This window comes from Humulus lupulus, chromosome 2 (genome assembly GCF_963169125.1).
Source record: "Humulus lupulus chromosome 2, drHumLupu1.1, whole genome shotgun sequence".
In the NCBI taxonomy this organism is placed as follows: Eukaryota; Viridiplantae; Streptophyta; class Magnoliopsida; order Rosales; family Cannabaceae; genus Humulus; species Humulus lupulus.
In genome coordinates this window covers 140351024-140374589 of record NC_084794.1, presented here as the reverse complement: position 1 = coordinate 140374589, position 23566 = coordinate 140351024, and the positions used below count along the sequence as shown (strand labels likewise).

The 23566-nt window shown below is 37.2% G+C and overlaps 2 protein-coding genes and 1 long non-coding RNA gene across 5 annotated transcripts; 2 read left to right on the top strand and 1 right to left on the bottom strand.

Moving 5' to 3' along the window:
• Positions 1–4762: 4762 nt before the first annotated feature.
• On the top strand, positions 4763–5306 carry LOC133816330 (uncharacterized). The gene is made up of 2 exons (XR_009885167.1): positions 4763–4827; positions 4999–5306. It is a non-coding gene; the product is annotated as an uncharacterized LOC133816330 (long non-coding RNA).
• A 393-nt stretch (positions 5307–5699) lies between these two features.
• On the bottom strand, positions 5700–9555 carry LOC133818576 (myosin-binding protein 3). Of its 3 annotated transcripts, none has more exons than XM_062251530.1 (4): positions 8128–9555; positions 7849–8022; positions 6290–7741; positions 5700–6074 (listed from the first exon to the last, which is right to left on the bottom strand). In XM_062251530.1, the coding sequence occupies exons 1-3, from the start codon at positions 9431–9433 to the stop codon at positions 6297–6299; spliced, it is 2925 nt and encodes a 974-aa protein (XP_062107514.1). In that variant the 5' UTR covers positions 9434–9555; the 3' UTR covers positions 5700–6074; positions 6290–6296. The 3 variants fall into 3 exon arrangements, with proteins under 3 accessions (XP_062107514.1, XP_062107515.1, XP_062107516.1); XM_062251531.1 differs by having other exon boundaries at positions 7849–8016; XM_062251532.1 differs by having other exon boundaries at positions 7849–8013.
• Positions 9556–19454: 9899 nt separating this feature from the next.
• On the top strand, positions 19455–20135 carry LOC133814792 (secreted RxLR effector protein 161-like). Its single transcript, XM_062247708.1, has one exon. The coding sequence runs from the start codon at positions 19455–19457 to the stop codon at positions 20133–20135; it is 681 nt and encodes a 226-aa protein (XP_062103692.1).
• The last annotated feature ends 3431 nt before the right edge of the window (positions 20136–23566 follow it).

Here is a 23566-nt window from a genome sequence, read left to right as displayed (position 1 = left end):
TTGGGGTGGCACCACCTCCTGCTCCGAGTCATGGACCGCCCTTGGTCCGACTCGGATATACCCTCCGACCTTACCTCTTGTGCCACCTCCGGTCTTACATCTTGTGTCGCCTTGTCTGACCTGGGTGAGGAGGGGATCTCCACCACCGGGGGTAGGACAACTATAAGGGACTCCACGGGAGGAGTGGAAACTCTCTGCTTCTTGGCCGAAGGAGAGGGATTAGGTTGCTCCCGAGGATGTGATGACCCCTCTCCTACCAAAGAGCTAGGGGGCGCTCCCAACCTTAAGTTAGATCAAGCAATGTCCGCCAATCCCATGTAAGCTATAGGAACAAGGCAAACGGTTAGCATGCATACTACAAAAGCATAATACAATAGAATAAGCTACTCGGAGGCTCACCGTGAGCTAAGCCTCGGTGCAAACAATGAAGGTGTACTATTATATTCCTTGCATCGCAGCTAATATTGGAGCCATATTGGCAAAATCATCTTGAGGTCAAGGATGTCACTCGGTCTAAGGGTACGAACCCACGGGAGGTAGGTTGCCTCCTAAGGTGGTGGAGGTAAACATCTATGAGATCTAGGTAGTCTTGGAATTCTTCCCTAGTCCAACGTCAATGTGAGATTTGACCATAACGAAGGAGTGTTGGGGAAGCACAGACATGCCCGGGACTTATCCTATCACCTACTCAGGAAGCAGACATCAGAACAAGAGGTGAGTTACCTGAGTCCGGGTGGGAAGCTTCCATCCCTGCCTGAAGCTCTTCCTCGAGCTCCTGGTCCTCTTGGGCCTCTCGTGCCTCTTCTATGGCTCGAGCGTTCACCAGCCTCTCCTCCGCAAATCGTCTGTGAAACGCTATTTTTGCCAACCCTTCTATGTAGTTGATATGGCGAGATGCCAACTCCCGAGACTTTTTGGATTGGCGGTATTTGGTCAACTCCAGGATGCTTATTCGTTGTTCGACGCTGAGAAGCCCTGACCTAATGAGATTCGACTCTGTTACAAGGATGCTAAGGTCCAAATCTCGGTCAGGAAGAGCCTTCATTGCCTGAAGATGATCCTCAAAGAGCTGATCATATTGGGTTCTGGGGAAGGGACCTATTCAAAACGAAATGACTAAGTATCAAATATAGAAAGACCCTAGTGAGGCAAAGAATAAGTGCGTTCGGAAAGATACTCACCTACTAGAGCGAAGTCGAGAATTAGGGTCAGATTACTACGGGTTAGGAAGTTGTCTGTGAAGAAGAAGGCATTCTTGTAGTCCCAAGCGTGATTCTCATTATGATGGGGGGCCTTGTAGCTGAATGATGAAGTTGGGTACTTCACCAAGGAGTAATATCCATCTCGCTTGGAGCTCTTCTTCCGAGGAGTGGTTTTGAAACTGAAGAAGTAGAGAATCTCGATTGGTGAGGGATCAGGCCATTTCTGCTTCCAGTACAAAATGTACATCCCCGCGAGCACTCTATAGTCGTTGGGGGGAAAGCTGGAAGGGAGCTATGCCTACGAACTTCAGGAAGTTTGTGGAGTATTGCTTGAGGGGAAAGGTAGCCCCTGCCATCAAGTGAGCCTGGCTCCAAGCGCCCAAGCCGTAGACGTTGCGATGCGGCCTCTCGGACTCCCGACAGAGGCAGATGAGGCATTTGTCTCCGAGGGAATAGTACCTCGTGATCGCCACCAGAGCGTCGGGATGTCAGAGAAAAGTGCAATAATCCTCTGCTTCGAACGCATCACCCTTGTACCTTTGCAAATGGTGTGGGATGGGGGCTTTGTTTACCTCTTCCACGGTGAGCCCCAAGTCTTCGGACACTACAAGCCCCACCACCACCTGGAGATCGGGATAGACGACTTGTTCCCCGCTCTGCTCTCAGGCCCCCGTCCATGCGCTGACTTTTGGAGCGTCTCGTGTGCGTGCCATTTCCGAGAGCTCCTGGTCGAAGAGATAGAATCCTTGTTCATGTAGTTGTTGGAGTTCCTCGGACATCTGAGACAAAAAAACCAAGAAGTTAGCATTCTGACTGAAGGAAAGATGGCCAAAACACAAACGACTCTAAGAATACTGCTCGGGAGGAAAATGAGAGTTTTGGAAATGCAAGGCATCCCCGGCGCCTAAGGACAAACCGGAGGAGATGAACCTACAAGAATCTGGAAAATTCCCAAATTCTGGTCATAGGCCCAGAAACACAAAGTTAACAGAAAAGACTCTTGAAGGTCATTTCGAACGAGCCTAATGTCAAAATATGCCTAAAACGACTTGTGAAAACGAAAAACAGACTCCAAAATTCTACACTACGACCATTCCTAAAAATATATTGAAAAACACCAAACACACACCAAGGAAAGTGGGTCAAAGATACTTACCTGAGATAAAACAAAGGTAGGTGCTGAGGCGAGTCCTATCCTTGAAGTATTGCTTGTCGTTTGACCAAAAGTAAAAAGATTCACGCCAGTCGTCCAGAACTCCAAGAAGGGGTTGAAGATGAGAGAGAAGAAAGTGCACTGGGAGGGTTCGTGATTTCCGAATAGTTGTAGTATGATACTGAAGGTTTTTCTAGGTTTTTATACCTAGTAAAACGTATCAGAGAGGCAGCACTCCCACAACCGTCAGATGAGTAGATTTATTAAAATAATCTGACAGTCAGGGTTCAAAAGGCGTGGATCGCAATCATTGTTTTCTTTGGGATAAGACACCTCTGGCTCAGAGTAGACGTTTGGGATATCGAGGTGACCCCTGATTAAATGCACGGACTGATGGGCCCAACAATGGGGCGTGGACACGTGGTTCTGCTTTTCAGAGTGACATCAGCGGAAGTCCAAACGTTTACTATCCGAAGACTCTTCAAAACTTCCTCAATTGGAAGTCTCTACTATCTGAGGACAAGCAGAGACTTGGGGGGGCAAATGTTGTCTTTATTTTTCACCGCTGACACGTGGCAACCCCCAGTGGCTGGCTAGGATGTTTGTCGACATCCTCGGGGCATGTTACTGCCCAAGGCCTGTAGTCGGAGAAAGGATCCTCATAGATAAGGTTTTATCCGAATGGGGCAGTAGGTGTCTTGGTGAACTACTCGCTGATCTTAGGGCTCGGAGATGGAGGTTCTCCAGCTCGGACAGTTAAGGCAAGGGGTCTCGTATCTCTATCGCCTCCCAGACCCAAGATGCTAGTTCTCGGATCTAGGAGGTGGAGCAACGTGTCAGTGGGTGCATGTTTTCAGAGTCAGAGGATCGTCCAACAACTTTTGCGGGTGATCCGTCAACAGTGTTGTCGAGTGTACGACTCGATAATTTGCACACCCATTACGTCGCTTGACACGGGTGTTTGTACAACATGCCCTGACAGTCCCAGGGGCATGTTCCCCTGTAAAGTGATTATCTTTCTGCAATGGGCCCCGCAAATCTCGCCTGGGCCGTAGCCTCTATTCAATGCAGCCCAATGCATTGAAGTGTATTAATCCCCCAATTATGGAAAGAATGTGTATTAATTGTTTATGATTAACATTAATGACCTCAACCTCTATAAATAGGGTTGGAAGTCTCATTGTAAAGGGTTCGATTTTTTAGAGAGAAAACTACTTGTACTCAGAGCAATCTAAATGCTTCCTAAGAAGACAATATAAAAGCTTGCAATCTCCCTAATACTAGTGACTCGTGGATTATGGTTCTTTTATAACATGAACCACGTAAAAATCTTTATGTTCTTATAGTTATTTCTTTAACCTCTCTTTAAAAAGTTGATAGCGAAAAAGACAGTCAACAAAGATATTTTTGAGATATTTTACAATAATAATTATTTAAAAATAATAAAACCATATATTTAATAACTTAAATAAAATTTAATTAAACATAAACTTAATAATATTATATTAAACATATAATATATAATCTTTTGTTGTCACTGCCAAATTCAAAAACTAGAACAAACATAAACTTAAATAAAAATTAATTAATTAATTAATAAAAATAGAATATTTTTAAGATATTTTATGATAATTTAAATAATTAAATCATATTTATTTAAAAAATAATAAAGACAAACATGTTCTTTTTTTTATCTTATAAATTTGTGTGACAGCTTATTTTTTATCAAGTGATTGTAGCTATTTTTCTTCCCCAAATTCACCAAAAGACATTGAGAGATACATTAGAAACTAAAAATAAATGTATACTACAGTATGATTTTTTTCTATTCTTATTTTATTTCTATTATTAATTTTTTTTTTAAATATTATTGTATTTTATATATAAGTCATGTAGTTATATAAATATATATATATATCTATGTCTGTTTAGATATTTTATATATATATATATATATATAGTGAATGAGCTTTTATTAAAATTATAGACAATATTTACAACTTTAAAACTAAGTAAATTGGATTTGATATGTTGCTAATTGAATTTTCACATATTCTTCGGCTAACTAATCTAATTTAATTAATATCTAACTTTTTAAATTTAATTCAATCGGATTATAATTAAATATCTAGCTTTTTGTAATTGAATTGGTTTCGATTGATTGAGGATAATTTGATTGATTTATATCTGACCAAGCTGCATGGCAAGGACGGGACCTCAGTCCGAAGATTATTACCTAGATGACCGAGGGAAACATAGATCGAGTGGATGAGAAATATAATTCAAATCTTCTCCGAATAGTAAATTGAGAATACACGCGCCATACAGAACACGGAATAATGACACCTGAGAAAGAATAAGGTGATAAGTATAGGATAAGGGAAATAAAAGGAATGAAATAGGATAGAAGAAGGGGATGGTGAAAAAATAAGCAAGGACTGACGGATCCCAAAGTAAAGAAATCTTTAACTGGTAAGTGGCTATGAATTAAATATACTGAATTTGGCCTCAACAACATAGTTAAAATAATTGTCAGGAAAACTTAGTTCAGGTTGAACTTGTCAAACAAGTAATTATATGAGAAGAAATTCCAATGGATGCTTCTAGCAAGAAATTCTTGGTAACTAACTTTGTGAAATGCAGAAGAAGTGATGAAAAGGGAGGAGGAATGCAGCGTAGAAAAGATTTTTAATTTCATGCATAGCCATGGGAATTTTGGTTGTAAGGCCATTGATCTTTTTTGGTGCTTGGAGACGTGATTAATTACTTTGGTTTGTGGAGAACATGAGGCACAAGATCTCATTCTCAGATCACATTTTCATTTCTAAATACATGTCAATCGTTGCAAAACTTTTAAACACGTAATGATGATTGAATTTTCTGCCTTTCTAAACACATGTAATGATGATTAAATGTCTTGTCATAATAAAAGAGAAGATTACTTCCTTTCTGATTGAAAGACACATGAATAAACACTGATTTTTGTTCTCGTTCAGAATATGGTCATTTCTGAATCCATAATTTGGAATTTTGTATAATAATTAGTTGTGCATACGTGGTTTAAGAACTTCTGTCCATCACCGTAGTATCTGTTAATACAGTTAACCGCAATGATGCTTGTTCTATATAACAAAGCTAAATCGTACATAGGAGTTAGTCTTGGACAAATGTAATCTTTCTTTTCTTAGTTCAATAATATATGACAATACTTTTTAACTAACAAACTGCTACGCCCTTCATTAGTAATATGGCAGTACTGCAAAATTATACTCAGAATATTAATGTTATATTGATTTAATGTTTTTCTCAATCTCAATTACTTATGTAAGCCAAAGATATAGAACTAAATAATGAAAACAAATTGTATAAACAAAATTTGTGAAGTATGTGCATATGCATGGGCATGTGTGTGTACATAAATCATTAACAAAAGCCAAACTCAGTTAATGCATACGCTTTTTACCTCATCTTCACTTTCGTTGGATGTAGTGTTTCTGAAACTTGTGGACTTTACAATAAGATTTTAATTATAATTTAAAGAACGAACTCTGAAAGCAAACAAACATGGATTCTTCATTTCTTTAGCCTGCATTCCCATCACCCATTTAAGCAAGTAGTATTACCCAAAAATTTCTCTCTACACCATTTAAATGTCAATCCACAAGCCCTTTCCACTGAATTCTTTAAAAGAGACGTAATCAAACCTGAGCTGGTTGCATCTGCATTTATTGAAATAACAAGTTACACATCTACTCTAATAGTTTTTCTAGTATTGAGACAAAAAATATGCTCTGTCCATGTATGCTGTCCTAATTTGATAAAATTGGATTAGAGGAGTACACGGTGTAAGTTATAATAACATAAATTATACTTAAAACAGCAAAAAGTAGCTCATATTTGGAAAAGAGAAAGGGAGAGAGAGTGAAAATCTTACCATTATATTACTTAAATGCCACTTCACCAACACCTTCATCTTCATTAGTATTCCTCATTTGGACTTCAATGTATTTTAGATCCCTTAAATGCTGTAAAATCTCTTGGAGAAGATCCATCCCTTTGTCTCCCTTTTTAATGGAGCTCATGCAATTCTTGAGGAACTCCCGGTCTGCTTCAAGAGCTTGTAGCCTCTCATAGACATGATCCACCTCCTCTTCAATGCCTACTTTGTTGCTGTCCAATGCAAACATGGAAGCCGAGGAGTTTTGTATATCAACAGATTTTGATTTGAGGTTTTCTTCATTTATGAAATGTTCATCATGCTCATCGCCTGCAGCATCAAGAAGTGGAAGGAGCTTCTTTGCCATGGAATCCATGTATGTCTTCCTCTCATTGTAGTAATTATTCATCGGATAACCATCTGATATCCCATTGTCTCCTGTACTGCTAAAATCACGGTTCCCTTCAGAGTCTTCTATGTTTGACCTGGATGAATCTGCAATCAGTTTAAGATCATTGGAAAATCCCTCGTCTTCTCCTCCCAGTTGGATTATCTTCTCCTCCAATGCTTTTAGCTGATCCAGAATAGACAACCTCTCCTCCTCAAATTCAGTCAAAGAGTCATCAAGAATGCTTATGTGCTTCACACAGTCTAGTGCTATTTCCTCTAAATTTTGAACTGCCTCAGCTGGTGTGCTGATGTCGTTACTGTTTTCCTGGTGGCCACAGATGCTGCTATCTTCATCTCTTGATTCACGGTTTAGATCAATAGATAGGCCATCGCTATCCCATGTATGGCTGCAAGAAGCAGAAGAATTCCTACTTCTTACACTTCCATCTCTAAGCCTTCTAATCATCCTCATTTTCTCTTTTTCCTCATATTCCAGTACCTTCTTTCGATATTCTTCTAGTTCTTTTTCAAGTTCTTCCTTCTCCTTCTCTCTTTTGATCATGAGGTCATTGAGCAGCTGCAAGGCTTCTTGGTCATACTCAGATTGTTCCTCCATCATCCTCTGATACTGCAATGCCTCCATCTGCATTGCAGCCTTCTCTTCTTGAAGCCTTGTTATCATTGCCATAGTTTGATTTGCAGCTATTGCAGAAGCACTTCTCTCCTCTTCTAATTCTGTATATAAAGCACTTAATGCTTTTCGTTCTGATTTCAGTGCTGTTTTAAGGTGTTCAATGCTTATAGCTCCATCACCACCTTCCAGCTCACTTAAAACACTTCCATCTAAGGATTCCTTCGCCCCTGAATCTCTTTTTTCAGAAAGTAGCATTTTCTTATCCAAGTGATATAGACTATCAGTGGAAGTTGGCGTGTCAGGAAATTTGTCTTCCTTCACTCCACTAGGCTCTGAAAGAATGCATGAGTGATCTCTCCTCTCTTGATTCATGTCAAAGAAACTCATTGTTTCTTGTTCTTTAGGTTTTTCAGTATGCTTCAGACCTACCCAAAACCATTTTTGTATTAGAAACCTTTTATGAGATTCAGCAGATTTTGCATTAGTATCCTATTGATTTATAGAGTAATTACAGTATCAAATTGAGGTTTACCAAGGTCAGTCTGAGTCATGAATGCTTCAGGGGCCTTACTAGAAGTTTCAATATCATTGTGGTTTACAGGAGAGTGTTCTTGATCAGCAGCAAAATCAGATGAATGAGCTCGCTCCAATGTCTTCGATTCATTCAAATCACCCAAAGAATGTTTTTTATTCTCAGCTGCTGTTTCTTACCATTAGATCAAACAGATTAGCATGAGAAAAAACCAGCCATGCCTAATTATAGAACAATGTGGTACACAAATAAGCAAAAAAAAAAACATTTTCCTTGTACCTGGAATGTTATTCGGTTTTACCATTGTTGCTTCATTCTCATTGATTTGTATGGCATGCACTTCTTGAGTACAATCAAGTTCACTTTCCATGCTAACCAATTTTTGTTTTTTCTCAGCAACATCTCTGACGGAAGATTGATCAACTACAGCCATGACCATTTCCAGATTTCCAGCTTTTTTGCTGTCACTCTTGTTCGTCTTGTCTATTGATCCCTCTCCAAAGACTTTGAGCTGTGACAAAATCCTTGATTGAGAACATAATTTTTCATCCTGGTGATTACCATTCTCTTTCAGGTTTTCTTCTTTTAAGCTGCTGCCTCCTCGGTCTGCTTGAGTTGAAAAATCAATCAACTCAACAGGAATCAATCTATGATTGATGCCAAATATTCTAAGACTATTGGTAGAGGTGCATTGAACATCTTCAATCAAATCATTTTCTTCTTCTGGACACTGGACAATAGGAAAATCCGAGCAGTGCTGAACAATCTCACTGCTTCCATTAGAACCTTGTCGTGCAATGTCAAAAGAACCTCCTTTGCTATCTTCCATTGCTTCCTTCTCATAACATATAAACATTGATGAGGAGCTTAGACAATCTTCTTCCATGGTATCTCTCGAGTTAAAGCTACAAACGTTAGAAGGAAATTGATGTTCATCTGTAACAAGTTCTGCCTCATCATGTTCTTCTCCATTGTTACTCTCATGTTTTTTTAGCTTATCAGAAAGTATTCTCCCCAGAAACTCACCTCCATTGTCGTTCTCACCATCATCATCATCCACAGCTTCCATAGCCAAACCTCCTTTCTGAGCATACTCCAAAGATCCCCAAGAAGGCCTAAACAATAAGTAAGAATCCGAGTTCTGTTTCCTACTCAAGCTCTCATTGCAGCAGCAGCACCTCAAAACATTCTCCTCCTCATCATCATTATCATTTGAAAGCTTGTCATTACTGCTCGGTTGAGAAGCCAAGCAATCCCAGCACATTTTACTTGATTCTGCCAGTTTTCGATGATTGGAGCAGAACCCAAGTTGGGATATCTCAGCAGCATGGCTATCACAGAGGAGATCTGTAACATATGATCTGTTGTGCTTTCCTGGTTCCAATATGTGATCAACTCTTGAACACCATAAACATGGCTTTTGAAGGCCAAAGTAGCTAGCAAACTTGGTGATCAAGTAACTGAACAAAGAGTTAAGGAGGAGGAGCATTATCAACACCCATTCAAGGACTGCATAAACCAGAAGCAGCACAAGTTTGTGGGCACCGTTTCTGTGAAGCATGGTTGCAAACCTGTTGGCAGCCATGGATTTTGCTTCTGTTTATTTGTTCTATTTATCAATCTATCTATCTAGAGAGAGCAGAAGTCAGTGGAAAAGAGAGTTTTCTATGTTAAAGAGAAAGATATGCTTCTCCATATGTTGTACTGTTTTTGTTGCATTACAAATACAACAGTATTGCTACAATTTTATTCATTTACTTATTTCATTTTAAGAAAAAAGAAAAGAAAAGAAAAAGGTAATAAGATCTTTTTTTTGGTGACCACAGTATATTACACCTAAAAGTAATTATTTTCAGATACTTTAAAATAAAAGGCAACATGTTATATTATATTATACAGAGGAGGCTTGAAAATCGTTGCGAGGACATGATTAGAAATGAATTTGCATGAATTGATATTTATTTAAGAAAAAAAATGTCCAAACAAGCTAATGGTAACGGTAAGAGGAGCCTATCTAAAGTTATTTCTTCCTTCTTTTTGGAAGGTGGTGGGGTCTACAAGACTACAACTCTATAGTTTTATAATCACTATTATTAATATGCTTACAAGTTACAACTTTAATTCTGTTAACATCTGTCTTTTGCTGGGTTCATCTTTCTCTTTTCTCATGCGAATTTTTTGTTTTGGGTCAAAATACAAGGTAGTCTAACCAGATACATTTAGAGCAAGCGTATTTTTTTAGCAGTGTGTTGGTTGCAACCTTTAAAGTCTTTAGATCCCTAGACTAGACTAGTAATTAATTAATATCATTCACACGTTTAGTACACTCACGACTCCAAAGAACCATTTTGGCCACATGATATGTTGTGATAAACAATTAGGCGTAAACAATAATAACATAAAAGTTAAATGAATAGGACTAATTTTTCTTAAAGAAAAATGTGGGGACTACGGAATGATGAAACATGGGTGTCAAATAGTGGCAAGCATGAGGAAAAGGGCTCAGTTGAAAGAAAAAGTGATGAGACTGTGATAGCGAGTTGGGAGCTTTCCATTTTATTTTATTATTATTTTTTAATGAAATGAACAAACATGGTTAATGATGTTGTGTGGGATCAAAGTCTCTGTTTCTCTAAGAGTAAGCTCAGCTTTTTTTTTTTTTTTTTCCTTTCCTCCTATTGCTCTTTTGGACCTCTCTCTGCTTTCTTTTACTTTTGAAAAGTTGAATGGTTGTATGGAATATTGTTTCAAAAGTCCATCTAAAAGCTTACCAAACTATTGGTTAATTGAAAATTGGAGGATTGGAGGAGAAAGAAGAGAAAAGCCTAAAGCTTAACCGGGGAAATAATAGGAGAAGAAAAAGAGAGCTAAAATAAATAAAATAATATGAAAAGTAGAGGCAAGGCAGAGCCACATAATCACTTAGTATAGTGTAGAAATGGGCGCCACTGCCAGAGAAGACAATAATATAAGAGTCCCCACAGGAACCTAAAGCTGAGGAAACTAAACCCCATTCTCTAGACACCCAACTGAAAAGGTCCCCAAACTCAGCCTTACAACACGCTTGACTCACTTCTCTCTTGTAACTCAAATGATTCTTGGAGCTCATCATTAGCTAGGACCCAACACATCATAATCACTAATCTCAAGTTTATTAAATTATTGGAATGGATAAATCCTAGAGACGATGATAAAATCAGAAATGGCAATATTTATTCTCCCAATATCTATCCTGGAGAATGAGAATTTTACCCTTAAAGAATCCATTTGATTTTATACATTCTTACTTTTATATGAATAATGAAGTCTGTTCTTTAACTTTTCTTTTCATATTTTTCTCTCTTCTGTAGGATATTTATCAGTTTAATTATGTTCATATGCCAATCTATTTAGTCTTTAATTTAATACAATTAGGATTAAATTGACATAGTGATCATGCCAAAAGTATTTTGTCTTATACAAACAAAACCCAAACCCAACCTAAAAAAAAATCACATAGAAGTAGTTGGAGTTTTTGCATGCTAATGTAATAATATATGCTTCTGCAAGATGATAGGAGCTTCCTGCAAGAAAATAGAAAGCAGAAGTGAACTGAATTCTTGTATTCAATAATCAAGAATTCGAGAGCTGAATTATCTCTCAAGGTTTACAACCTACCAATTTCTCCACACCACAATAGCTAATTTTCTACTAACTTATTCTTTCTCTCAGTAGTACATCATAAATTTATGCACCCCTCACACACTCAATGAACTCCACTCTAAATAACTCTCTGTCGTGTCCCCATCAACTGCTGACTTGGCATTCTTCCCACCCTTACATCTCCTTGTGTACACATAAGTGAGGGGAGGGTCTATCAGTACTCCTGCCCAAAGTCTCACCTTGTCCTCAAGGTAAAATGAGGATATTGCTCCTGAATGGTAGTCAAGTCTTCCCAAGTAGCTTCAAAGGCAGGTAAATGGTCCATTGAATGAACTCTTGTGGTGGTGTCTTCTGAGTCCCTGGCCGAATGTTGAGCACTCGCTTAGGTTCCAATGTCCACTCCATCTCAGCGGTCAGGCCCAATGGTAAGGCAATAGCCTGTTGCTATGGTCCTAAAGCAGAACGAAGCAAAGAGGCGTGGAAAACGGGGGTGCAACCGTGAACCTAGTGGTAACTGAAGCTTATAGGCAACAACCCCAATACGTTTGATGATTGGAAAAGAGCCAAAAAAAAAACCTAGGAGAAAGCTTCATATTGTAGCTTTAGCCAAGGACCGCTGATGGTAAGGCCTCAACTTGACGTACATTAAATCTCCCACCTCAAAATGCACATCTCGGCGCTTTTTATCAACTTGTGCCTTCATCTTCTGTTGAGCTTAGTGCAGATTCACTTTTAGTATATCTAATATGTCATCTGGAGCCCGAAGCTGCTCCTCCACATCTGAAACTGTGGATTTATTTCAGTAATTAGGAAGTTGACCACAGCTGTATATAGGAATCAATTTGGTATTAATACAAAATATTTTGTATATTTATTCTTTCTAAAATTAGGGGATTTTAATGGTGTACTTTCTAGAATTAGCTATTTGTATTTATTAGGTTAGATTCTAGGTTGTATATATGTTCCCTCTCTTTGAGATAATAACACACAGAAAAAATATTCAAAATCTCACTTGGTATCAGAGCAAGGTTCCGCTGCCTAGCTCTCCAATTTTATTTTTTTTCTCCTCTTCTCCGTGGATCCATCTCTGTCCTTATTTTCTGACTACCATGGCTGACGAAAAAGACAGCTCCATCTCAGAGGTAACCTCCAAGACCTCCTCACTAGATCAGCTCCCTCACTAGATCAGCCCCTCTCTACTCCAACTCCCTCTCACGGCAATGAAGCTATCTCCCTGGTTACCAGTCACAAATTTAATGGGAACAATTATCTTCAATGGTCCCAATCTGTGGTGATGTATATTGGTGGAAAAGGCAAGGAGGAGTATCTCACGGGTGAAATCTCTGCTCCAAAACAAGATGATCCTACATTCAAAGCTTGGAAATCTGATAATCACATGATTAAATCATGGTTGATCAGTTCTATGAACAATGATATAGGAGAAAATTTTCTCTTATATGCCACAGCAAAGGAATTATGGGATGCTGTCAAAGATTCTTATTCAAGTTATGAAAATACCTCAAAACTTTTTGCAATCGAAGCTGCCTTGTTCGATCTCCGCCATGATGATACCTCAGTCACGCAATACTTCAACACTCTCACACGGTATTGGCAGCAGCTGGATTTATTTGAAGAATATGCTTGGAAATGCAGTGACGACACTACTCTATATCGTACTATTGTGGAGAGAAAGAGAACTTTCAAATTTCTTCATGGCCTTAACAAAAATCTTGACGCAGTGCGGAGTCGAATCATGAGCACCAAGCCACTTCCTAAGGTCAAAGAAGCATTTTCTGAAGTCCGTCTTAAAGAAAGTAGGAAAAAGGTTATGATGGGTTCTCAAAATTCTTTTTCAGATCAAGAATCATCTGCCTTTGCTGCCGGAAGACAGTTCCATGAAGCTACCCCTGATACTCGTCAAACTAAGGGGCGCCCCTGGTGTGATCACTGCCGAAAACCTGGACACTACAAAGAAACGTGCTGGAAAATCCATGGAAAGCCTCCAAATTGGAAGCCAAAGTCTTGGGGTGATTGTGAGAGTAGGGGGAATGTTGCTGCCACTACTAGTTTCGCAGCTGAAGGAAAAAGTGAGGCAACTAAGTCAGCTCCATTCACTAAAGCTCAACTTGAGGCCCTTCAAAAGCTTCTAAGTCAGTCCTCCACTCTGTTGACTGCCACTCATGGTACTGGAATGTTGGCAGAACGAGGTAATAAATCAGTAGCTTATTTTTTCAATAAAAGAACTACTAAATCTTGGATTCTTGATTCCGGGGCCTCAGATCACATGACAGGAGATGCATCAAATTTTTCTGAGCTTCACTTGAGTACAGGAAATCATACTGTCAAAATTGTTGATGGTACACTCTCTAAAGTTGAGGGTTTGGGTTCAGTCATCATTAATAAGGACCTAACCCTCACTTCTATACTCTATGTACCGAAATTGGATTGTAATTTACTTTCTATTAGTAAATTTACTCGTGACCACCATTGTGTGACTAAATTTTTCTCAAATCTTTGTGTGTTTCAGGACTTGGATTCGGGGAAGAAGATTGGCAGTGCTGAGATGTGTTCTGGTCTTTATGTTCTAAGGAATGAAACTCAATCTACTAGCACAGCCCAAAAGTTTAGTTTGCTTTCTTTGAATAATCAATCAATTTCTTGTTCTAATAAAGATAGTGATATTATGTTATGGCACTATCGTCTTGGTCATCCAAATTTTTTGTATTTGTCAAAATGTTTCCCTCTTTATTTATTAATAAAAATCCAAACTCTTTTTGCTGTGAAATTTGTCAGTTTGTAAAACACACTTGCAATAGTTATTCTAGATCAACATATAAACCATCCAAACCTTTTTCATTAATTAATAGTGATGTTTGGGGGCCTTCACGGGTCAACACTATATTGGGAAAAAGATGGTTTGTATCTTTTATAGATGATCACACGAGATTAACTTGGGTGTTTCTCATGAAAAATAAAACAGAAGTGAGTGAAATATTTCAGCGCTTTCATTCTATGATTCAAACACAATTTCACACAAAGATTCAAATTCTCAAAACTGACAATGCCAAAGACTTCTTTAATTCTGTTATTGGTCCTTATCTAATACAACAAGGCATCATTCACTTAAGTTCTTATGTTGATACTCCTCAGCAAAATGGAATTGTTGAACGCAAAAATTGACATCTCCTTGAAGTTTCTCGGTCTCTCATGTTTGGGACTCATGTTCCCAAATTCTTCTGGGGTGATGCCATTCTTACTACTGCATACCTCATCAATCGGATGCATCCAAGGTGCTAAAATTTCAAACTCCTTGTCAAACTCTTTTGCAACTATTCCCTCATACTCAGTTCATTAGCTTTGTTGACCCTAAAATCTTTGGATGCACTATTTTTGTCCATCTCTATTCACAACATCATAGTAAGTTAGATCCTAAGTCTATCAAATGTATCTTTATTGGTTATTCCTCCCATCAAAAGGGTTATAAGTGTTATTCTCCTACTACTCGAAAAACTTATAACTCTATGGATGTAACCTTTTTTGAAAAACATGCTTACTACAAATCTTAGATTCAGGGGGAGAATGTAAATGAATCTCATCTTTGGGAGAGTATTCCAGGTACCCATACTGACATTATTCTGGGTACTCATACTCATACTCCACCTCTCGATCAATTTTCCAATCCAGTCAAGGACACTTCTTCGACTTCTTCATTCATGGAAAATCAAGGTCCATCTAGTTCTTCCCACGTCATAGAAAATCAAGATCCACTTATGACTATTGAGCCTCAACAACAAGAACCTAAAGAGATCCGTGTCTACCAAAGAAGGAAAAAATCTGACAAAGAATTAAAAGATCAAACACATCTTGAGTGCCACCATGAATCGGAACTGGATCCACATCCTCCAGAAATACATTCAGGTTCGAGTAATCCTAGTCATGATAATGTTATTCATATAAATGACGATCTGCCTATTGCTTTAAGAAAAGGTGTTCGAGCTTGTACTCAACATCCTATTGGTAACTTTGTGTCCTACAAAATCTTATCTCCATCCTATCAGGCATTTGTTTCTACTCTTGACAGTGTACAGATTCCCCATACAATTCAAGAGGCGCTGATTGATCCTAGTTGGAAAAAGGTTGTACAAGATGAGATCAACGCCCTGGTGAAGAATGGAACTTTGGAAATCACAAAATTTCCAACTGGGAAGAGACCCGTGGGATGCAAGTGGGTATTCACTATTAAGCATAAAGAAGATGGTAGCATTGAGAGGTTTAAAGCTCGCTTGGTTGCCAAGGGTTTTACTCAGTCTTATGGGATAGAGACCTTTGCACCTGTTGCTAAACTCAACACCATTCGTGTTCTTCTCTCTCTTGCTGCAAACCAGGACTGGCCACTGCAGCAACTAGATGTTAAGAATGCTTTCTTAAATGGAGATCTTGAAGAAGAAGTCTATATGGATATTCCACCTGGTTTTGAGAATTCATCCAACCAGGATAAAGTATGTAGACTCAAAAAATCTCTATATGGCCTTAATCAATCTCCACGAGCATGGTTTGGAAAATTCACTAAGTCAATCATTCAGAATGGCTATACTCAATGTCAGGCGGATCACACATTGTTTGTCAAACTCGACTCAGATGAAAGGATAGCTATCCTAATTGTTTATGCTGATGATATAATATTAACAGGCGATTACAAGGAGGAACTAGTAAGGTTGAAAAGTTTCTTATCAAAGGAATTTGAGATTAAAGATCTAGGGTATCTCAGATATTTTCTTGGCATGGAAATTGCACGATTGATAACTCTACAAAATAGAGTTATTTTACCACGTTTTATGTGCTAATTGTTGCTTAATTCTTGAGTTTTTAATTGATTTATTAAGTTTTTAAGTAATTTTGAATTTTTTTGGTTTATTTGGATTTTATATATTTTTGTGTGTTTTTATAGTTATTTTGTTGTAAAATATTGTAGTTAATTATTTGAATTATTTGTGTTTAGTTAGAAGTAAAAAAATGTGTGTTTTATTGAAACTAAATGTTGAATTAAATTAAGTTATAATTAATATTTTCAAAGAATTAAATTGATTTATTTTATAATTGAAAATATTTTATTATGATTTATTTTATATTTATTTTGTAGGGAATTTGTTGTATTGTTGGTGCTTGAAAAGCCAAGAAAAATAAAGAAAAGAATTTGGCAAAACTGAAAAGAAAGAGCTAAAAATGTCATTTTTGAAGCCCTTGCTTCCCAGCTGCCTGGCCCACCATTTCTCCTGCAGTATTCGGCCTGTTTGCCTCACAAGCCTCCATTCGGCCCATCTCTCACCAGGCCCACACGCCTCAGCCTCTCCTTTCAGCCTTCCTTCACCCGTCTGGCTCACTCCCAACGCCCCTGCCTAGCCAAGCTCCAACAGCTGCCTGCCACCCGAAGCTTCCACCTGATGCACTCCATCAACCATTGCTTCAGCCAACACACCTCCAGCAGCTTATCTCCACAATCTGGGCCCAACCACACAAGGCCCAGCACTTCACAGCTGCCCCTCAGCAAAGCATGCCACAAAGCAATTTTTTTCTTGAGCCCATAAAAATGACACAATGTACTCTTGTCCCCTATGTTCAAAAATGTCACTTTTTACCCCACTTTCTACATATTTTACCCCAAAACATCATCATTACACCCTATAATTTACCCCTATTTTCCATATTATAATTAATTCAATTAATTTAATCAATTTAAATTGATTAATTTAATATTCATTTTTTGCTATAAATAAGGGATTTGTGGTGCATATTTTGAAGGAGGTTACAATACCACAAGTTCTACACTTTCAAAACCTCTCAATTTTCTTCATCTTTTTCTTCTTTTTGGTCGTTTTTCTATGAGTTTTTAGAGGAAAAATTTGGGTGTTTCTCCTCCAAATTTTCCTATTTATGTTTGTAATGTTTAGTTTGTATTTGCTATTCTAGTTATGAGTTTCTAATCTTTTTAAGATTATTACGGTGATGATGAAACAATATGTAACTAGATAGTGTTTATTTTGTATGTTGATTTTCCATTTTGTGCAATAAAGTTTATGGACTTTCTTCTTCAAATATTTTCTTTCATCTTAAATATCATGTATTTTGGATTGTTAGCACATATTTACACTTTGTTCTTCATTAGTGCAAAAACATAATATTCTTTGTGTAAGATGTGTCATTAAATTGTACACATCCATGCTTAGAACAAAAATATTATGTTTTGCCTTATCAATAATGTTCATTGATTTATTTGTAATTTCGTTAGATTGATTTACACTAAATGCTTTGAAATTATAATTTTGAAAAGTGAAGAAAAATCTTATCTTTTTAGAAGTAATTTGTGCTTAAAATTATAAATTTATTTGGAAAATGATAGTTTGACTTATTTTAACTATCACTAAAACTTGGGAATCAATGTATTTTTAAATATTATTGAACTTATATTTTGTGGATTCTATTATCTTAATAATCTTTTTTTACCATCTTGATTTCTATTATTAATTTATGTTTATATATTGTCTTTAATTTCTTTATTATTATCTTTTATTTTATTTTCATTCTACAAAAATCTCATCAATCTTTGGGGCTAGGTTATAATTTATTAATTTTGGTTTAAAATAGTTTTCTTTTCAATTTTAGACAACTCTTTTGGGTTCGATCTCGTGCTTACACGAACACTATATTCCATATACGATTCGTGCGCTTGCGATTTATAAATATTTAAAACATACCTGTTTTGGGTACATCAAGTTTTTGGCACCGTTGCCGGGGAGTTGCAAGAGAAAAGAAACAAAATTTATCTCAAGGTTAGTAAATTCTTCTACTAGTTATTTTAATTTTTTGCACTTAAAAAAAACTAAAAAAAAAAAAGATAAAAAGAAAATTTGGGACGGTTCTACCAGCCATAAAAAAAACTTACTTATATATATTTATATTTATTGTTTTTTTAGTTGACGGCACTTGTGCCTCCTATCTATCTTTTTAATTTTTTTAGTCGATGACACTTGTGCCTCCTAATTTTGTTATAATTTTATTGTAATTTATCTTGTTGTTATTTTTATTTTTTTATTTTGCAAGCTACTAGTTGATGGCAATTTGGTCTCCTAGTCTTTTATTTTATGTTTTAGTTGATGGCACTTGTGCCTCCTAATTTTTACCTTATTTTTGTTATGGTTGATGGCATGCTATGCCTCCCTACTCTTGCCTAATTTTTTAGTCTTATTTAATTTTACCTTATTCTTCGTTGTCTTTTATCATATTATTATGAAAAAAAATACTTGAAAAGAAAAAAAAAACTTAAATCTTGTCCTAGATTGATTTATACTAAATGTTTTGAAATTATAATTTTGAAAAGTGAAGAAAAATCTTATCTTTTTAGAAGTAATTTGTGCTTAAAATTATAAATCTATTTGGAAAATGATAGTTTGACTTATTTTAACTATCACTAAAACTTGGGAATCAATGTACTTTTAAATATTATTGAACTTATATTTTGTAGATTCTATTATCTTAATAATCTTTCTTTACCATCTTGATTTCTATTATTAATTTATGTTTATATATTGTCTTTAATTTCTTTATTATTATCTTTTATTTTATTTTCATTCTACAAAAATCTCATCAATCTTTGGGGCTAGGTTAGAATTTATTAATTTTGGTTTAAAATAGTTTTCTTTTCGATTTTAGACAACTCCTTTGGGTTCGATCTCGTGCTTACACGAACACTATATTCCATATACGATTCGTGCGCTTGCGATTTATAAATATTTAAAACATACCCGTTTTGGGTCCATCAACGATCAAGACATGGCATTTTTGTTTCTCAACGTAAGTATGTTCTAGACTTACTCAAAGAAACAAGAATGCTTGGGTGTAAACCAGCCTCAAGTCCAATGGATTCGAACAAGAAAATTGGCTCGGGGACAGATCAGACCCCTGTGGACATGGGGAGATATCAAAGGCTAGTTGGACGCCTTATTTATTTATCTCACACTAGACCTGACATTGGTTTTCCTGTTAGTGTGGTGAGTCAATACATGAATAATCCAACAGAGGAACACGTGGAAGCGGTTACAAGAATCCTAAGATACCTCAAGATGACTCTAGGAAAAGGTCTGCTATTCAGGAAGAATGAAAATAAGGAAATCAGAGTGTACACTGATGCAGACTGGGCAGGAGATATAACAAACAAAAGGAGTACTTCAGGTTACTGTTCTTATGTTTGGGGTAATCTAGTAACATGGAGAAGTAAGAAACAGACAGTTGTTTCCAGAAGCTCAGTTGAAGCCGATTTTAGAGCTCTAGCTCTCGGCATTTGTGAGGGAATTTGGCTGAAAAAGTTACTTGGTGAACTGGGAGTATTTACAGAAGAGTCTATCCAAATATTTTGTGACAATCAAGCTGCCATCAGTATTATAAAAAATCATGTTCATCATGACAGGACTAAACATATTGAGATAGATAGAAACTTCATCACTGAGAAGATTGAGAATGCCATTGTTCAAGCTATTTATACTCCATCAAGATTTCAAACAGCCGACATCATCACTAAAGCTCTCCCAAGAACCAGTTTTGAAGATTTAATGTGCAAGCTTGGGATGTTTGATATACACAACCCAGCTTGAGGGGGAGTGTAGATTTATTTCAGTAATTAGGAAGTTGACCACAGCTGTATATAGGAATCAATTCGGTATTAATACCAAATATTTTGTATATTTATTCTTTCTAAAATTAGGGGATTTTAATAGTGTACTTTCTAGAATTAGCTATTTGTATGTATTAGGTTAGATTCTAGGTTGTATATATATTCCCTATCTTTGAGATAATAACACACAGAAAAAATATTCAAAATCTCACTTGGTAGTAATGCCAGATTTCTCAAATCGAATCAAGGGTGGTGGCTCTCTGCGATATACAACCAAGAAAGGTGTCATGCCGGCGGAGGAGTGATATGACATATTGTACCAATACTCGGCCCAAGGTATCCATTTTTCCCACTGGCTCGATTTGGAACTCACAAAGCAATGCAAATAGGTCTCAAGGAAATGATTTATGACCTCTGTTTGATCGTCTGGTTGTGGGTGGTACGTCATGTTGTGCTTGAGTACCGTGCCTTAGAGACATAACAACTTCTTCCAAAAGCAACTCATAAGGATCTTGTCACGATCCGACACTATGGAGCGTGGAATGTCGTGGAGTTTAACGACTTCCTTAACAAATATTGTAGCCACAGTGATGGCGGAGACAGGATGTCTAAGTAAAATGAAATGGTTGTACTCTCTTAAACGATCCACTACCACTAAGATACTATCAAATCCATTAGACATAGGCAGCGCCTCTATAAAATCCATGGACACATCGTCTCAAATATGCTCGGGAATCGGAAGGGATTGTAATAATTCTATTGGTGACTGAGCCAAATACTTATTTTGTTGGCATGTGGCGCATTTAGCCACATTTTTTAACATCCTTTCGCATTCCTTGCCAATACAAATCAGTTACAAGTCATTGAAATGTCTTAAACACTCCAGAATGGCCCCTTGCATGACTACCATGATACTCTTACAGCAACGTAGGAATGAAAGGAGAAGAAGTAGGGGTGTTCATATAAACCGTAAACCGTGGTTTGGAACCAAACCGCACCGCACCAAACCGCCAAAAACCATAACCGGTGAAACCGTTTTTGATGGTTCGGTTTTAACCGGACCGCTCAACTTTAATGGTTTGGTCACAGTTTCTAATTTTTTAAAACCAATTAAACCGGACCGGACCGTGATTTTTTCTAAAAAAAATAGTTTTTAGAAATGATGGTTCAAAGATTTGAACCCCTACACTTAAGTTAATATAAAATCTACCAAACCATCCAAGCCAACACAATTTAATTGTTTATGATATGTTTTTAGTAGTATTTAATACATGCACAAATTTCCAAAACTAAAAAAAGAGAAATGTAAAGTCCCACATTGTTTAGAAAGTAAACATTTCTTTTTCCCACTTCTATAAAATGATTCAAAATACTTACACTTACAACAACAAAGAAAATAAGCTTCTTGTAGACTTTTATGGTCTTAAAAGTAAAGCTAAAATTATTATTATTTAAATACAATTATTTAGTTAATTATTTTATAATAAAAAAAGTTTAAAATTTTAATAATTTAGTTATATGGTTAAAACCAAACCAAACCGCACCAAACCGTTTATTTATGGTTTGGTTTGGTTTTTTAATTTTAATGGTTTGGTTTGGTTTTTCATTTTGAAAAAACCGTATGAGCGGTTTGGTTTCAAAATTCTTCTAAACCGCACCAAACCAAACCGTGTACACCCCTAAGAAGAAGACGGCAGCACCAAATGCCTTCGAAACTTCAAACAACCTTGCTGCATAGAATATCCCTTCCCATCTCAGCCCAAACTCAGATCATGAATAATCTTGGACATATGTGGATCAGCCGCAACATGAGCTTGTAAATCCGATATAGATAAGATAGTAGGAGTTGAAATGGCAACAAAAGACATCTCCTAGTGAATGCGAGACAAAGCCTCTGCGGATTTGTTTTCAAGGCCTGATCTATATTGAATATAAAAGTCATACCCCAATAGCTTTGTAAGCCACTTTTGATGTTCAGTAACGACTAGTCTCTGCTGCAAAAGGTACTTCAAGCTCCGCTAATCTGTGCACACTAGGAACTTTTGACCCAACAAGTAAGGCCTCCATTTTTTAATAGTCAACACAATGGCCATTAGTTCTCGTTCATATAGAATGACTTCCTGCAAGCTCAGGATGATAAAACTTGACTAAAGAAGGCTATAGGGCGCTGGTTTTGCATTAATACAGCCCCTAAACCAGACCCGGAAGCATCCGCGTCAATGATAAATGGAGTTGAAAATCTGGTAGAGCCAAAACTGGAACAGAACACATTGCTTGCTTGAGGTTGATAAAAGCTTCTTAGGCCTCCGACTGAAAGTGTTTTTTCGCAGCTGATCAGTGAGTGGGCGTGCGATGCTGCCATATCCACGAACAAATTTTTGATAATACCCTATAAGTCCAAGGAATCCCCTTAGTTGCCTAATAGTCTTTGGAACTGGCCAATCCACCATTGCAAGAAGTTTAGTAGGGTCAGATGCTACGCCTTTTTCTAATGTAAGATGGCCCAAATATTCCACACTAGGCTGAGTAAACATGCACTTTTTTCTATTGGCATACAATTGATGTTGTTGTAATTGTTCCAACACCAATTCCAAGTGTCTAATGTGAGCTTCCTGAGATGGACTAAACACCAAAATGTCGTCGAAAAATACCAACACAAATTTGTGTAAAAAATCGCGAAATACCTCATTCATGAGAGCTTGAAATGTGGCTGGTGCATTAGTAAGGCCAAAACACATGACCAAAAACTCATAGTGTCCCTCGTGTGTACGAAAGGCTGTCTTCTCAACATCGGCAACAACTATCCAAATCTGATGGTTCCCTGACTTCAGATTAAGTTTGGAAAAAAACAGTGGCTCCACGTAGCTCATCCAACAACTCATCGATGATCGGAATGGGAAACTTATCTACCACTATCTCTCGATTGAGGGCTCTATAATCAACACAAAAACGTCAACTCCCATTTTTTTTCTTGACCAATAAAACGGGACTCGAAAATGGGCTGGTATTGGGTTGGACGATACCTTCCTTCAACATCTCAGTCATCAAACATGTTATTTCATCCTTCTACGTTTGAGCATAACGATAAGGTCAAACTGACACAGACCTGAGACCTTCACGTAGAGTAAGGGTATGTTCTCTAGCTTTGATTGGCGGAAGACTGGAGGCATCTGAAATACATCGTCGAATCTCTGCAACAAGGAAGTAACCACATGTGGTATGAAGCCTCTATCCTCATTCTGTCCCACTGCCAAAGTTCCCAATTGAACCCAAAATCCTTGACCCTCATGTTGCATTGTATGAATCATAGCTTTCAAGGATATCTGAGACTTGCAAAGGCCGGGATCACTTTGCAAAGTAACCCAAGTGCCTCCCATCTTAAATTTCATCACCATTGAACACCAATTGACC

Excerpts from the sequence above, each read along its gene's own strand:
- LOC133818576 (XM_062251530.1), bottom strand. The coding sequence starts at position 9,433 with ATGGCTGCCAACAGGTTTGCAACCATGCTTCACAGAAACGGTGCCCAC. Across the intron at positions 8,023-8,127 it reads AAAACCGAATAACATTCCAG|AAACAGCAGCTGAGAATAAA; the intron begins GTACAAGGAAAA and ends TCTAATGGTAAG. Across the intron at positions 7,742-7,848 it reads CATGACTCAGACTGACCTTG|GTCTGAAGCATACTGAAAAA; the intron begins GTAAACCTCAAT and ends GGTTTTGGGTAG.
- LOC133814792 (XM_062247708.1), top strand. The coding sequence starts at position 19,455 with ATGGGGAGATATCAAAGGCTAGTTGGACGCCTTATTTATTTATCTCAC.